At 36.0% G+C, this 12,864-nt stretch overlaps 1 protein-coding gene across 1 annotated transcript in view; it reads left to right on the plus strand.

Annotated features, from left to right (window-relative positions):
- Positions 1 to 12,864, plus strand: part of VPS41 (VPS41 subunit of HOPS complex) — a 112,013-nt gene that overhangs the window by 94,363 nt on the left and 4,786 nt on the right. Inside the window, exons 23-28 of the mRNA XM_058825332.1 lie at positions 1,015 to 1,069; positions 2,090 to 2,230; positions 3,680 to 3,816; positions 10,386 to 10,485; positions 11,262 to 11,306; positions 12,764 to 12,843. Coding sequence (XP_058681315.1) covers positions 1,015 to 1,069; positions 2,090 to 2,230; positions 3,680 to 3,816; positions 10,386 to 10,485; positions 11,262 to 11,306; positions 12,764 to 12,843 — 558 coding nt within the window. The remainder of the gene's footprint in view (positions 1 to 1,014; positions 1,070 to 2,089; positions 2,231 to 3,679; positions 3,817 to 10,385; positions 10,486 to 11,261; positions 11,307 to 12,763; positions 12,844 to 12,864) is intronic.

Below are 12,864 nucleotides of genomic sequence, written 5' to 3' on the forward strand. Positions count from 1 at the left end.
GCTGTCAGCTTTGTATATAACTTATTAGTATTATTCATACCTTCCTTCAGCTGAAGTACCTAGTTGGTAATTTGCTTACCCCTAGCCCAAAATTTGTTGTCCATAATTCTAATCTTCAGAGTAACCCTTCTGAAATAATGAGAATTGGAAGGAAAACTGAATTCCTACCTCATCTTTGATTGTAGCTATATTTATGTATTTAAAACTTTGATTTCCAAGTGTGAAAGTTGGTGAACAGTTCTCTTTAGAGGAACGCTATGAATCTTGATCTTGCTTTCTGTTTCCAAATTGGAAACAGACATGGCATTGTTTATGGCATACCAGCCCTGCTGATTTCCTGTTACTACAAACTTGTTGGTAATCAGTTTGGTAGTTTTTATAATTGTGCTGGTTTCCAACTACACACAGATTCTGTAGCTGCTAAAGATACTTAGCCCTCAGGTCTTTAAACCAAATTTACAAGAAATGCTTTCTCCATATTCTTTCACATTTGTTTTTTTGCATTGTCTTCTTGGTACAAAATTTGGAGGGCACTCTCTCTCCTGAAACCATTCTGGTTACCCTGAAGAGATTTTCAGCCTTGTGTTATTAATGAATGTCAAGCAGACTTCCATCACTAGAGACTACGTAAGTCCACCCCCAGGAAGCGAGTCTTGGTAGTAGATAACCTTGGTGTTTTGTATTAACCAACTTTTGGAGGCAGAATAAAGTTGCCAGTAGAATTAAAGGCAGAGATTGACATAGTCCAGACTGAAATACCTGTTCTGTCCCCAGATTTATTCAGTCTCAGAGAATAATTTTAAAGAGAGTCATGGAAGTCACAGAGTTTCTGTTCTTAATTAAGGCCAGAGGACTTGGCAGTGCTTATTAAGGGAGCTGCATTCCTGTCAAAATGAATAATGTAACTACATAGAAAAATCACTTCAAGCTTCTTGCAGCATTTGTGATCAATAAAATCTCATGTTGCATGGTTTCCATATATTCTCTTCTCTCTTCTCTTCTCCTACATTCAAGGCTCTTGAGATCTGCCAGCAGAGGAACTTTGTAGAGGAGACAGTCTATCTTCTGAGTAAGTAACTCAGAATAAAAAACTGTGATCAATTACAACACTTTTAAACTTGTAATAAAGTTTATGGTATGAAGATATATTGTTTAATATTAAACCAAATTAGCATGACTTAGAAAATAAAAAAAAGCACTGGATGGATATGATGTCTTAACTTCAAATATTGTGTTACTATGTTTTTTACTTGATGTTCTTCTCGTGTTCTGGAAGTGTTGCAGAGGCCATGGGGAGCAAGTTGGGTGGGGAGTTATTTCTGATACAATCTCCAAGAGAAGAGTAATACTGTTGGTTTTGAAAAGAGAGGATAAATTAAACAATTGTTTTATTCTAAATACGTCTTAAAAGCTTGGTACTATTTTTTGCTGAGATGAAAGATTTGCTTATATTGCTTTCTATCATTTTTTTCCATTAAGTTAGTTGTAAATTAACTCCTTCAGCTGGCCAAGAAATCTACTCTGAATGAGAGGCATTGGAACACTTATATGTATGTTTTTGTATTAGTCATGAACAGAATAGTAAATATTTTTTAAATAATCTCTGGTTCAGTAAGAAGAATATTTTGTGGACCATTTCAGTCCAGTGGAGAGTAAGATTTACTAATAAATTTGTTTTGGAAGTAGTTCATATTTTCTGCTGCTTCTTCCTGTTTCCTCTTATTTTTCATGGGTGTAAGCTGTGCTATATTTGTTGCAAATGAAGAGGGCTCATATGGGCCCTTGAAGCTGGTATTTCATGTTATAGTTTACATCTCTACACATACACACACTCCCCCTCATGTTAGATGTTGCTGCAGTTCAGAACCCCAAATAAGACCCAACACATCCTTGAGAAAGCCTCTAGGTCCCAGTCCAGCAAACTGCTCCAAGCACTTATTCATATTATACTGATTTGCATTCCTACATCTGAATAGACTAGATTGGGTCGTAGTTGAATTAGTCTGATTTCATGCTTAGAAAATTCTTACTGGAAGAGCACTGAACATGGTGAGCAATTAGCATTTATATCTCTTATTTTTCCTTCCAGGCAGAATGGGTAATAGCCGCAGTGCCTTGAAGATGATAATGGAAGAATTGCAAGATGTAGATAAAGCTATTGAATTTGCCAAGGAGCAAGATGATGGAGAACTTTGGGAAGATCTCATTTTATATTCTATTGACAAACCACGTAAGTGGGATAGTTTCTGGGAAGCTTGCATGTGTGTAATGCTTTTGCAAATAAAGGATTAAATTGTTCACATGTATGTTAGAGAAGGTGTTTTGGTTTGGTCAGGGAAGTTTTCTAGTTTGTGAAGGACAACACAGCTGTCCTACTGTGCATAAAAACTTGCAGTAAGGCAGTGTGAGAGTATGCTACACAATGAATAAGCTCTGCATGATTATGTCCTTAATGAAAAATCAAGGGGACAGTAGTGCTTTTAGTTTAGCAGAATGAGACTTCATTTCTAGACAGCCTCAAAACACTGTCTGCAGGTTTGATGAGGATTTTGCATACTATTTTATTACAACTGCTTCCCTTCGAGATTCTGAAAATGAAAAGCCTACACCTTTCTTCCCTCAGTAAAACAACTAACTAATTTTTTTCAGTGTTACATGGTAAGATTGGTAATAATGAGTGCATTTTGCCTTTCATTTATTATATGAATAGCTACTCCAAGTTAAAAGGTTAGATGGACTCAGAAACATAAGCATCACTGTTGTCAAGGAGGCAGATTCAAAGTTCAAATGACTAAGAAAGCAGAGAATTTTCTTAACTGTCCACTCCACTGGTTTTTGCAACCCCTTCTGGGGCTTTAAATCAAGACTGTAAAGACTCTTGGAACCTCTTTTCTGGGGAATTGACAGTCTTGTAGAATTAGTGTCAGAATATGTATCTTTTCATCCCTTGGTTGCTAATTTTGAAAGGAAGAAGTGACCAGAATCTTTTAAATGTCAAGAAGAATGGCATTCTCAAATTACCCATACTCGAATGCATCACTAAAGTCAGTGACACCTTTAGAGCAAAAGGGATTCAAAACATACAGAATTCTCTCAGTAACTCTATGTAACAGTTTCTGCCTGTGTGTAGAGCAGCTCTACTGATATTCCTCAGTTGTGGGGGTTGAAGGAAAAACACAGCCTTGAGTCATCATTCTAGTGGGTTTTTTACCCAGATGCCCTTCAAAGAGCAAAAGACTTCTATCATGTCACTCTCATCAATGTTTAGAAACACACTGAAATCAGGTTAGGTGCTTGAAAGTTTGTTTTTATACCCTGGAACTGGGAATGGAATTACCACATAAAGTAGTTCTTAGTTGGTAGTTAAACACTATTCGTTTGAGGGCTCTTTTTATTGAATCAAAATGCGTTATTTACTTGTGAGTTTGTGCTGGAGACTCAGTTACTACTTTGCTGAATACACTGGAAGTTCTATAAGTTGCCAGACTGTATCTTCCTCACTTTCCCAAAGGCTTGTATTCAAGTAAATACAGCTGCAAGAAACATACAAAGACTGTAAAAGAGACTTAGTGTTTTCACTTATTAGAGAACTGTCAAGTAGCTTGTCACCTTAGTATCTTTTAATCAGGTATTGTGCTGGATTGTTTTTCTTAATTTCTTTGCCTCTTGTTTTTCACAGCTTTTATTACTGGTTTGCTGAACAATATTGGAACCCATGTTGATCCTATTCTTTTGATCCATCGCATTAAGGAAGGCATGGAGATTCCTAATTTGAGAGACTCACTAGTGAAAATTCTTCAGGACTACAACTTGCAGGTAGATGTTGCATTCTTCATGAGATACTAATTTTCAGAGAGACAGCAAACCATCTTTGTCACTGAACAGCGCAGTAAATTGCTATCATGATTTGTTCAGTCATTGGTCATGGACATTGTGGGCCCACACAAAACTATGAAATAGTGGAAATTTGCTGAGATTTCTTGATGGCATCTAGCCCTTCTAAATGTCTACCATACTGTCAGAAGCCTGGTGGGTAAGTACAACTGGAAGCATCTTGAGTGATTCAGCCTGTTTTACAGTGCCCAGCTGTTTAGTATTGGAAAGTTTCATGACCAGTACTTCTCATTCTGTTTCACATGAATGCAGAAGCAGAATGGAGGCAGAATGCAACATGCCCTCACTGAAACATTCATCAGGTGTTAGAGTCATATGTTAAGTGTCATACTAACTGAAGGAAGATGAACTTTTAAAATCAAATTCATGTCAGTGGTGCAGAATCAGTTGGTTGGAGCATGATTCTAATAATGCTGAGGTTGTAGGTTCAATTCCTGTATTATGGACCATTCACTTTAGAGTTGGACTCAATGCTGCTTCCAACTCAGAATATTCTGTGCCTGTGTTGCTGTTTATGCATTTTTTTTAAATGGACTGTTCACTGGATTATGGAAGTTCTTGCCCCACCATAATTACACAGATATGTGCAGTCCCCTGCGTGATTGGTTCTGAGATATGTTTGTAAGAGCTTACAAGAAGCATATCTTTCAGTGTTCCCTGTAAGTAGCCAGCAGATTGTGTTGCACTGCATATTTTAAATCTCTCTCCTACAGAAGGAGTCATGAACTTGAATTTTCTGTTATGCTGTTCTCCATTGCTCTACTGAAAAATACAGATGCCTACAGTGTGACTGTGCAGAGTCCAAGAAAATGTAGCTCAGTAGGCAGCCGAAACTCTGATTTTCTGAGCCTCAAATATTTGTTCCCCGTCTGCTGTTAGTCTTTCAACATTCCAAGGAAACAGATGCACTCAATGGTTACATTAAGGTCATGGCTGGTATCTTGCTAGGCCGTATCTCTCTTCAGGGCAAGGTTTAAGCCTTTCTAAGGCTTTTCCATTATTTTATTTTTATGTGAACTTGAGATTGACTTCGGCTATTTCAAATAAGCATTTTACATTTCTTCATCTCTCAACACTTGTAAATAGATACATGTTTGCATATAATGCATGTTTTAGCATTACTTCAGGTTTTGACTTCATTGGGTGATGTCCAAAGCTAGTATCCTTCCAAAATGGGGGATAGCTAAATACCATGCTGCATTTCAACAGTTGCATGTTAATCTTGCTGCTGTCAGTACCACCACTGATCCTCCTGTTCCTGGATTCTCATTAAATCAAAATTTGTTGTGTTTTCACGCAAACTGAGGAAGTGCTGTAAGCATAGCTACAGCTTTACACATATACAGAGTACATTGCATGGCTTCAGACAAAGCTGATGACATCAGTATGGTCATATTTTGCGGATGGAAATACAATTTCCATCCCCAAAATATGACAACAATTTTTTCTTCAAATACCTTTTAACAGAATTACTTTTGGATTAAAAGCATGTATTTAATCTTGAGAATGACATCTGAAATAATTTACTGTTAGCATTGAAATGATTTATGGATTCCAAATTAATTGATTTTGAAGTAGAGTCGGATAGCTCTAGGGCTAAAATTTAGATTTCATAGGGATAATAGAAATTAGTGAATCTTAATGTAATTTGTGCTTGGCTTTCTTGTATGATAGAAAAAAATATAGCCCAAAAAAAGGCAATATTTCATTAGAGAAGTGTAAGTTACAGTTTAAAATAAGTCTGTTCCTTAAGTGTTACTGGCAACATGAAATGCACTGTTCATGAACAGATGGTATATCTACATTGAAATTTAGAGATCTTATTGCTGGTCTTGCACACTCACCAAAGTAGCCACTTTTATAGAGGGACTCAAATTTCCTAGAGGGACTATTTTTGTTATTGCTGCCTCATTAGGTGTTTTAAAGCTAGTCTTAAGTGTGTTTGTGTGATGTGTGGTCATAACCTCTGCACATGTTGTGTAGGTTCATGCTGAGAAGTCACTGACCTTTATTCTGGCCTGGCAGAACTCTGGCTTTTAGTAGAAATCACTTGATGTGTAGCATGGAGCATATACCAGACATTTTGAACTTACTCAGAAATACAAATTTCATTGGCTAGGATTTTCTATATCTTCATCTTTTTGGATCTCAAGCTCTGTATGCATATGTTTTATTGTTCTCATTTTCAAAGGCAAAAAGAGTCTTGTGCTAGGATCCATGAAGAAGGAGGGCAGGTGGAAAGAGAATCTGCTGCTTGACTTGCAAGCCACTGCCTAACACAAAAACTGTGCTGGTCTTTTCATAATGATGGCTTCCCAAAATATGTTACCGCTGTGCCATTATGTTGTTTAGTTGTGGGCTCCTTTTGCAAGCCCTGATAAAATTGTTTTATGCCTATGTAAGCATGCAAATGCAAATTTCCTGTTATGCTCTTGAGTTTCCATACCAGTAAACTTTACTTAGGTGTGATGTCAAATACGGGTAGGAGTTAAAAGCAGTGCCTTTGACAGACTTTGTCCTTTTGAGAACAGTCCTTTCCATCCCAGCAAAACCAAGTAAATCAAACTGAGTGTCTACCAAACTATGTGCGACTCACAGTATGCATTAGAGGATCCAACAAGAAAGTCTACTAATGCAAATTTTGTTGTAATTTTTTTTAAAATATGGACTCTTCCTTGAATAGTTTTTTAATAATGTTGGCAGATTGCAGACTGATGGCTTCACTTTAAAAAATTGCCATCCACTAGATGAAATTCTGCCACTGCTCTATATGCTACTCTAAGCTAACCTCAGCTTTGTGGTTAACCTTTGAAATCTGATCACTAACAACCAACCAAGCATAGCACTAAAGCAGAATTAGATATTGTTTTGGGCAGAAATAAAACACAGATGATGTACGACTTTTTTCTGCAATTCCACCACGAGCTTAAAACTGAGCACACTTCTAACTATACCCCTAAGCAGAGAAATGTTTAAGTGGTTTTTTGAATTGGGATTAAACCTTGAAGTGATTTTTTTGTTGTTTTTTTTTTTATCCATGAAGATAATTAATTTTGATGTTTTGTCATTGACATTGTTTGAGTTAATGTATTAAAACCATAGTGCATAATCAAATGACCCTGATTGTAATGATGAAAGTTTATTTACTGCTGAAATGATGCTGATTTTAGTGTTTATATACAGTAACATTCACAAATGACAAAGTTATAGTTCTTTGAATTTTAATAGGATAATATTTTATCACATAAAGCGCAGTCTGAAGCTTTTTTACTGCTTCTGAAATCTACTTTGTTGCTGTCATAAATTTATAGATAAATTAGACAGGTTGTCTTAAAGAGAAACCTGCTTACTTATTAGAAATTACACATTCCTAGTGCATTTTTTAAGTGCAAATGAATCACCATTCTCCAGGTTTCTAAAGCATTGTATCACATATCTCCCAGAGAAGGCTGATAGTAAAATCTCCTTATTTGTAGACTTGTGAGTTAATTATAAGCCTGTTATGCTTTCCAAATCTATAAAATAGGTGTCTTTTCAGCTTTGGTTTGTATCTGAATGAAATGTAGGAACTGCTTGTGGTATTGGAAGAGTCTTGTTTTAGAAAGAACTGCTTCATTTTTCACCCTTTCTATGTCATTTGTTTAAATAAGTCTTTCACAGATGTTGGTTTTCTAAGACTCCTTTCCCCCTAGCTTTAAAATACAGAAGCAATTTGTTTAGATGTAATACTTTGAGATTTTGTGGACTAGCCATTTTACTCAAACATTGACTTACTAGTTTGCACTTTGATTGAACCTGCAGGAACTCTGATGGGCAACAGACATTAATCCATTCACAAAATTCACATCTATTCATTCATAATAGAGTTTATGAACTAGAAGAACCTAATGACAATACAATGAATGCTGCTTGGAACAGCACCTGAAACAATTGTTAGGTTCTGAACTTGAACATAACTAAAAATGCTTTCAGACACCTTGGAGGCACTAGAGGGCAGGTGGCAGCTTGCACAGGGGGACATGTGCCTTTTGGCTGTAAAGACTAAAAATAATGTGGTTTTAGTGTGGCAGTGATGCTATTTGAAAGAATTTAGTTAGCTGGCCTTGAGAAACCTGGACTTCTTTGTGGGTTAAGCTGAATCAAGGCCAAAATTAATTCCCATAGTTTTGAGTATTTGCTTTAAAAATAACTCCATACTGCAGTGCTTTTCTTTCAAGATAATGTTAGGCTTGATTTACAAATGTAAATCAAGACTTTTCCAATCAAGTAGAATGGTTTATGCCTAATATCTTCCCTAATACAGCCAGAAAACAAACTTTTTTTCACAATAACAGTTTTGGTTTTAGCAATTTTTATTAATTTAATGAAAGGCATTATTTCTGCCTAAAACTTTCTGTAGGTGCATGCTACTGTCATGCTTGTGCTCACAATTACATGCTTTTAAAGGATAAATAAAATTCAGTTTCATCCTCAATTCTGTTTCTTCTTGGAAAGTGGTTTCATCACAGATTTATGCCCAATGTCAGTTTTAACTAGTTCAACTTAACCTTAGGGTGCACAGTTACCTATTTCTCTCCCCTTTATTAAAGCTCCCTCTCTCTGGACTCAAATTCCCTTTACTTTCTGTAAGTCTCAAATTACCCATTTTTGAGGTCTTCAAATAAATTTCTTCAGAAGTGCTGAGAATTTATTACATTGAGAATAGATATTTTACATTCTGCATTGCAATTTTTTCTTTTGTGTAATAATGGCTGCCTACTGTATTCCATTTCTAGCAAAATAAGGTCAGTCGTTAAATGTGGTATGGAAAGATCTTAGTACTGTTTAAATAATGGGAGAAAGTGCATATTTCTTAAAATATACATTTTATCAGATATTTCTGTTACTCTTGGGTTTTAAGGCATCAAACAGTATTGAGGTTTTCCAGTGAGCTAGTGATGTCTGTTGTTTCCCTCTTCATTGTTCTTTCTTTTCAATGAATTTTTTCTATTAGCACACTGTATTTTAATTAAGAAATTCTAGGACACACTTCCATCTTCCATCCTATCTTTGTTTTGCTTCTTTCATTTGACATGGTCACAGCACCAAGGTTGTCATACTTCAAGAAACATTTGGACAATGTTCAGAGGCACGTGGTGTGATTCTTGGTGCTGTCCTCTGCAGGGCCAGGAGTTGGACTTGACACAGTCCCATTCAGTTGTCCTTGCTAAAAGTTTCTTGTATTTTTTCAAACCTAGCAACATTTTTCTTTATTTAGAACAAAATTTTACATTCTTTGTTGCCTTTGGATAAAGTTGGCAAGGGAAAGACATAGTCAGAATGTTCCTGAGATTATCGACAGATAAAAATTATTCATTCTCTAAGTATTTGCCTTGTAGATCTGCATTTACTTGCTGGTGCTCTGAAATGTTTTACAGCTCAATGTCTCCAATACTGGAAAAGTCTCATTCACCCACTGATATGCCCAATTTGAAATGCTCACAGTGTTACTCAGTGTTAATTTTTTTTTAGGTACTTCAGATTTGCAGTCTTATCTGCGTATCATTCTTAGCAGTGTGTCCTTATTACTTCAGAATGTGTATGTGAAAAGGTAGAGTTTTTGACAGTGTCCACCTGGCTGTAAAATCTATGATTGTATTTCCTCTTAGGTATTTGCATTAGCTGTATTTTGTACTGTCTTAGAATGCTTGGTATCTCCAGTAATATGAATGAGCAGAAGAAAGGAATGAACATTGCTTCTTTATACCTCTCTTTTAGTAGGGTTGATCACATTATAATTGACTGTGAGTGTCTTTGTGAAGCAGTTTTCAAAGGAATTGTTGTCTTGGAAAACAAATTTCCAAACATCAATTTGGGAGAAGGAAGAAAAAAGTCCAAAACACTTACTTGGGTTTGTTGTCTTTCCATACTTGCTCCATTAACTATTGTTCAATAAGGTTCTCTATAATTGTTATGCCCTTGCTTCTTCTGTGTTTCAAAACCATTTCAGGCAATGACAGGTCAATCTAATGAAAAATACCAAATAAGTCAAAAGGGAGCTGAGACTTTTGCTGAAGTGGAATGAACTAGGGACCTTTGGTTAGGTGCATAGACATTTAGTACTGCTTATTAAATGACTCCTCAGCAGGATATATATTTGAATAAAATGTATTTTGAATTCCACTGTAAAAATTCCTCTCTGTTGTTATTTTGTCAACACCATCTCATAGGAAGATGTTCATAATTATAATAATAGTATCTTTGTAAAGAATTCTATTTTTTGATGTTTGTTTTTGTTTTGTAGGGTTTTGGGGGTTTTTTGTGGGCTTTTTATTTAGATAGAAGTGATAGCAACAAAAAGTTGCTCCTTTGCCTCCTTTATAATGCCTTGAAAAGTTTTAAACATTCCTTGCACTCACTTTGGCAGCAAAAACAGAGTGGTGACTTGTCAAGATAGTTGATATACCCATCTGTTCAACAACCACTGTCTTTTATGTTCTTTGCACCAACAGATCTTGCTGCGGGAAGGATGCAAAAAGATACTCGTTGCTGATTCTCTTTCTTTATTGAAGAAAATGCATCGAACTCAGATGAAGGGTGTTCTAGTGGATGGTGGGTACAGAGGAAACGTGATGACTTTCAATATTTTAAAGACTATTTTATATAGACTGTTTATATACCTCCTGACTGTCTGCTTTGGAAGGTGCACAAAAGCCTGCAATTTTTACCGTATCTGTAGAGTGTAGGAGGATACTAGATGCTTTTCCCCTTTGCAGAGGAATTATTTGTATCTCAAAAACTACAAGACCCAGCATGCAGCTGTTTCTCTTGATCAGTCTCTGCATAGCCAGTAAAGTATTTTGTCCTGCATTTCCTCTGTAAAGGTGAAAATGATGGTTAATACCAACATGGACAATCAGATGGTGATAATCTGCAACCAAAGCAAAAGATACAAGAAGCTTGCCAGAAACAGTTGAAAATATTTTGCAGGGTGCTAATGATGTGAACAGCACTGTAATTCACACCAGCTGAGTGTTAATAGCCAGAGACAGGACAGAGTACCAGAGCTTCTGCTCCAAAATGCTGCAGAGTTAACAGCCACCCATCCTATGCTCCTTGTTTCAGTTTGCCTTTCATCTCTTCAGCACTGTTCCTAAACAGCCTCAATCCTGCGTTCTGCCATCATCAAATCTAAATATTTATCATGTTTTATTAGAAATGTTCCTTCAGTATTGCTCTTCAATTTTTAATAGGTTGTTAGGCATCTTAAGTAAATGCTTTAGGACCAAGCTCCATTTCTGTAAGAGCAGTATGTTCATGCCTGCTTTATAAAAAGTAAACATGGAGTTTGTTAACAGAGCCTAATTTTCTTTTGTTTTGTTTTTCAGAGGAGAATATCTGTGAATCATGTCTGTCTCCAGTACTTCCTTCAGGTAGGATGCTTTTCTTGGAAAAAAAAAAAAAAAAAAAAAAAAAAAGAGGTTGTAAAATTTTTTTTGTAAATTTCTTTAGTAGTATTTTAAGAAAAATTATTCATAAAAATGCGTAGTCTCCTTTGATGATCACTGTATAAATTTCAATCTCCTATGCAAAGCTTGCTTTTGAAATCTGACATGGGAGGGAGTCTAACTGAACATTTTTTGTTGCAGTAAACCCAGATATTATTTCTTATTCAACTTTGTCTTCCTTATTTTCTGATTTGATTACATGGAATTCAAGGCAACTTTTAATTCCATCAGCGTACATATTCTCAAAGATTATTGGAACCACAAACTTAGGCCACCAAATCTTGTCCACATCTGTTGGATTATTCACACTGAACTTGTAGACTGTAAAATGTTTTTGCATGTATTTTTTGTCTGAATGGTGGTGAGTTCTTGGCTTCAGTCATGGGCACCACATTTGCAACATCTTAAAACCAACTAGCTTTAGACCAAAGTTGGTTTAGCTTAAAACCAACTACCTTGTAAAGGTAGTTGTAAAAATAGAAATTCAGGATGTTATTTCAGAGATGTTCATTCTTCAAGTCCAGAAATATCAATATAGTTGTTGGGTGTCTTAAAAAGAAGTAGTTTTACCAAGAGAATATCTGTTGTGGCCTGTTAAAGCAAGAATATATAACGCAAAGCATATGTACAGACATTTATTTGTTTTCTGGGTGTTAACAGCCTGATAGAAGGACTTACAGTTAATCTGGTTTCTACCATTTTTCACTTAAATAAATAAAAACAATGATACTGGGATCATGTGTAGCAATATACAGGCAAGGAGAATCTGACAGAATTGAATGTGCTAGTGCTTTGAGGTATGTGTGTTGAGGTGAAAAGAGCCAAAGTGGAATGCAAATGATGCTTGTGAGTGAGATAGTTATTCTTTAGATATGTGAGTGTTGTATTAAGGGTTCTACTTTGGCTAAATATTCATTTGAGAATGAAAGCTGACATCTTGTACTTAGGCAGCTTGTTGCCAAATTTCAGGATCATGGTGTGCAGTGCAGGCTCTAGAACTGCTCAGTGTTCTGGTTCTCTTCACAGTAGTGCAAGAATTTTTCTGCTATCTTTTCTTCAAAGCAGCTGCATTATTTGGTGGTAGTTTACTCTTCTCCCTGCCCAAATTTAGCATGTAGCATATATTGAGATGAAAAATTCCTGATAGGGAGGTATACAGTATCTCAACCACAGAAAAAATTGTTTTGGAACTCCATCACTGGCACACGTTTCCCGTGCTCTTAATGGTTTCTATAAATGAGTCAGAATAATTTTGAAATTGTTTTGAGAGATGTTACTTGAAGTTTCTCTGTGTATGACAGAATGTGGGCATATATTGCTGTAGCCACTAAATCATTTGTTTCATAGCCCTGTTGAAATTAATTTATTTTTCTGTTTCCCAGATGCATCCAAGTCCTTCAGTGTGGTAGTGTTCCACTGCAGACACATGTTTCACAGAGAGTGCCTGCCTGTATCTAACACGGTAAGGAATTAGCTTAATATG

Source organism: Ammospiza caudacuta, chromosome 1, assembly GCF_027887145.1.
Source record: "Ammospiza caudacuta isolate bAmmCau1 chromosome 1, bAmmCau1.pri, whole genome shotgun sequence".
Classification (NCBI taxonomy): Eukaryota; Metazoa; Chordata; class Aves; order Passeriformes; family Passerellidae; genus Ammospiza; species Ammospiza caudacuta.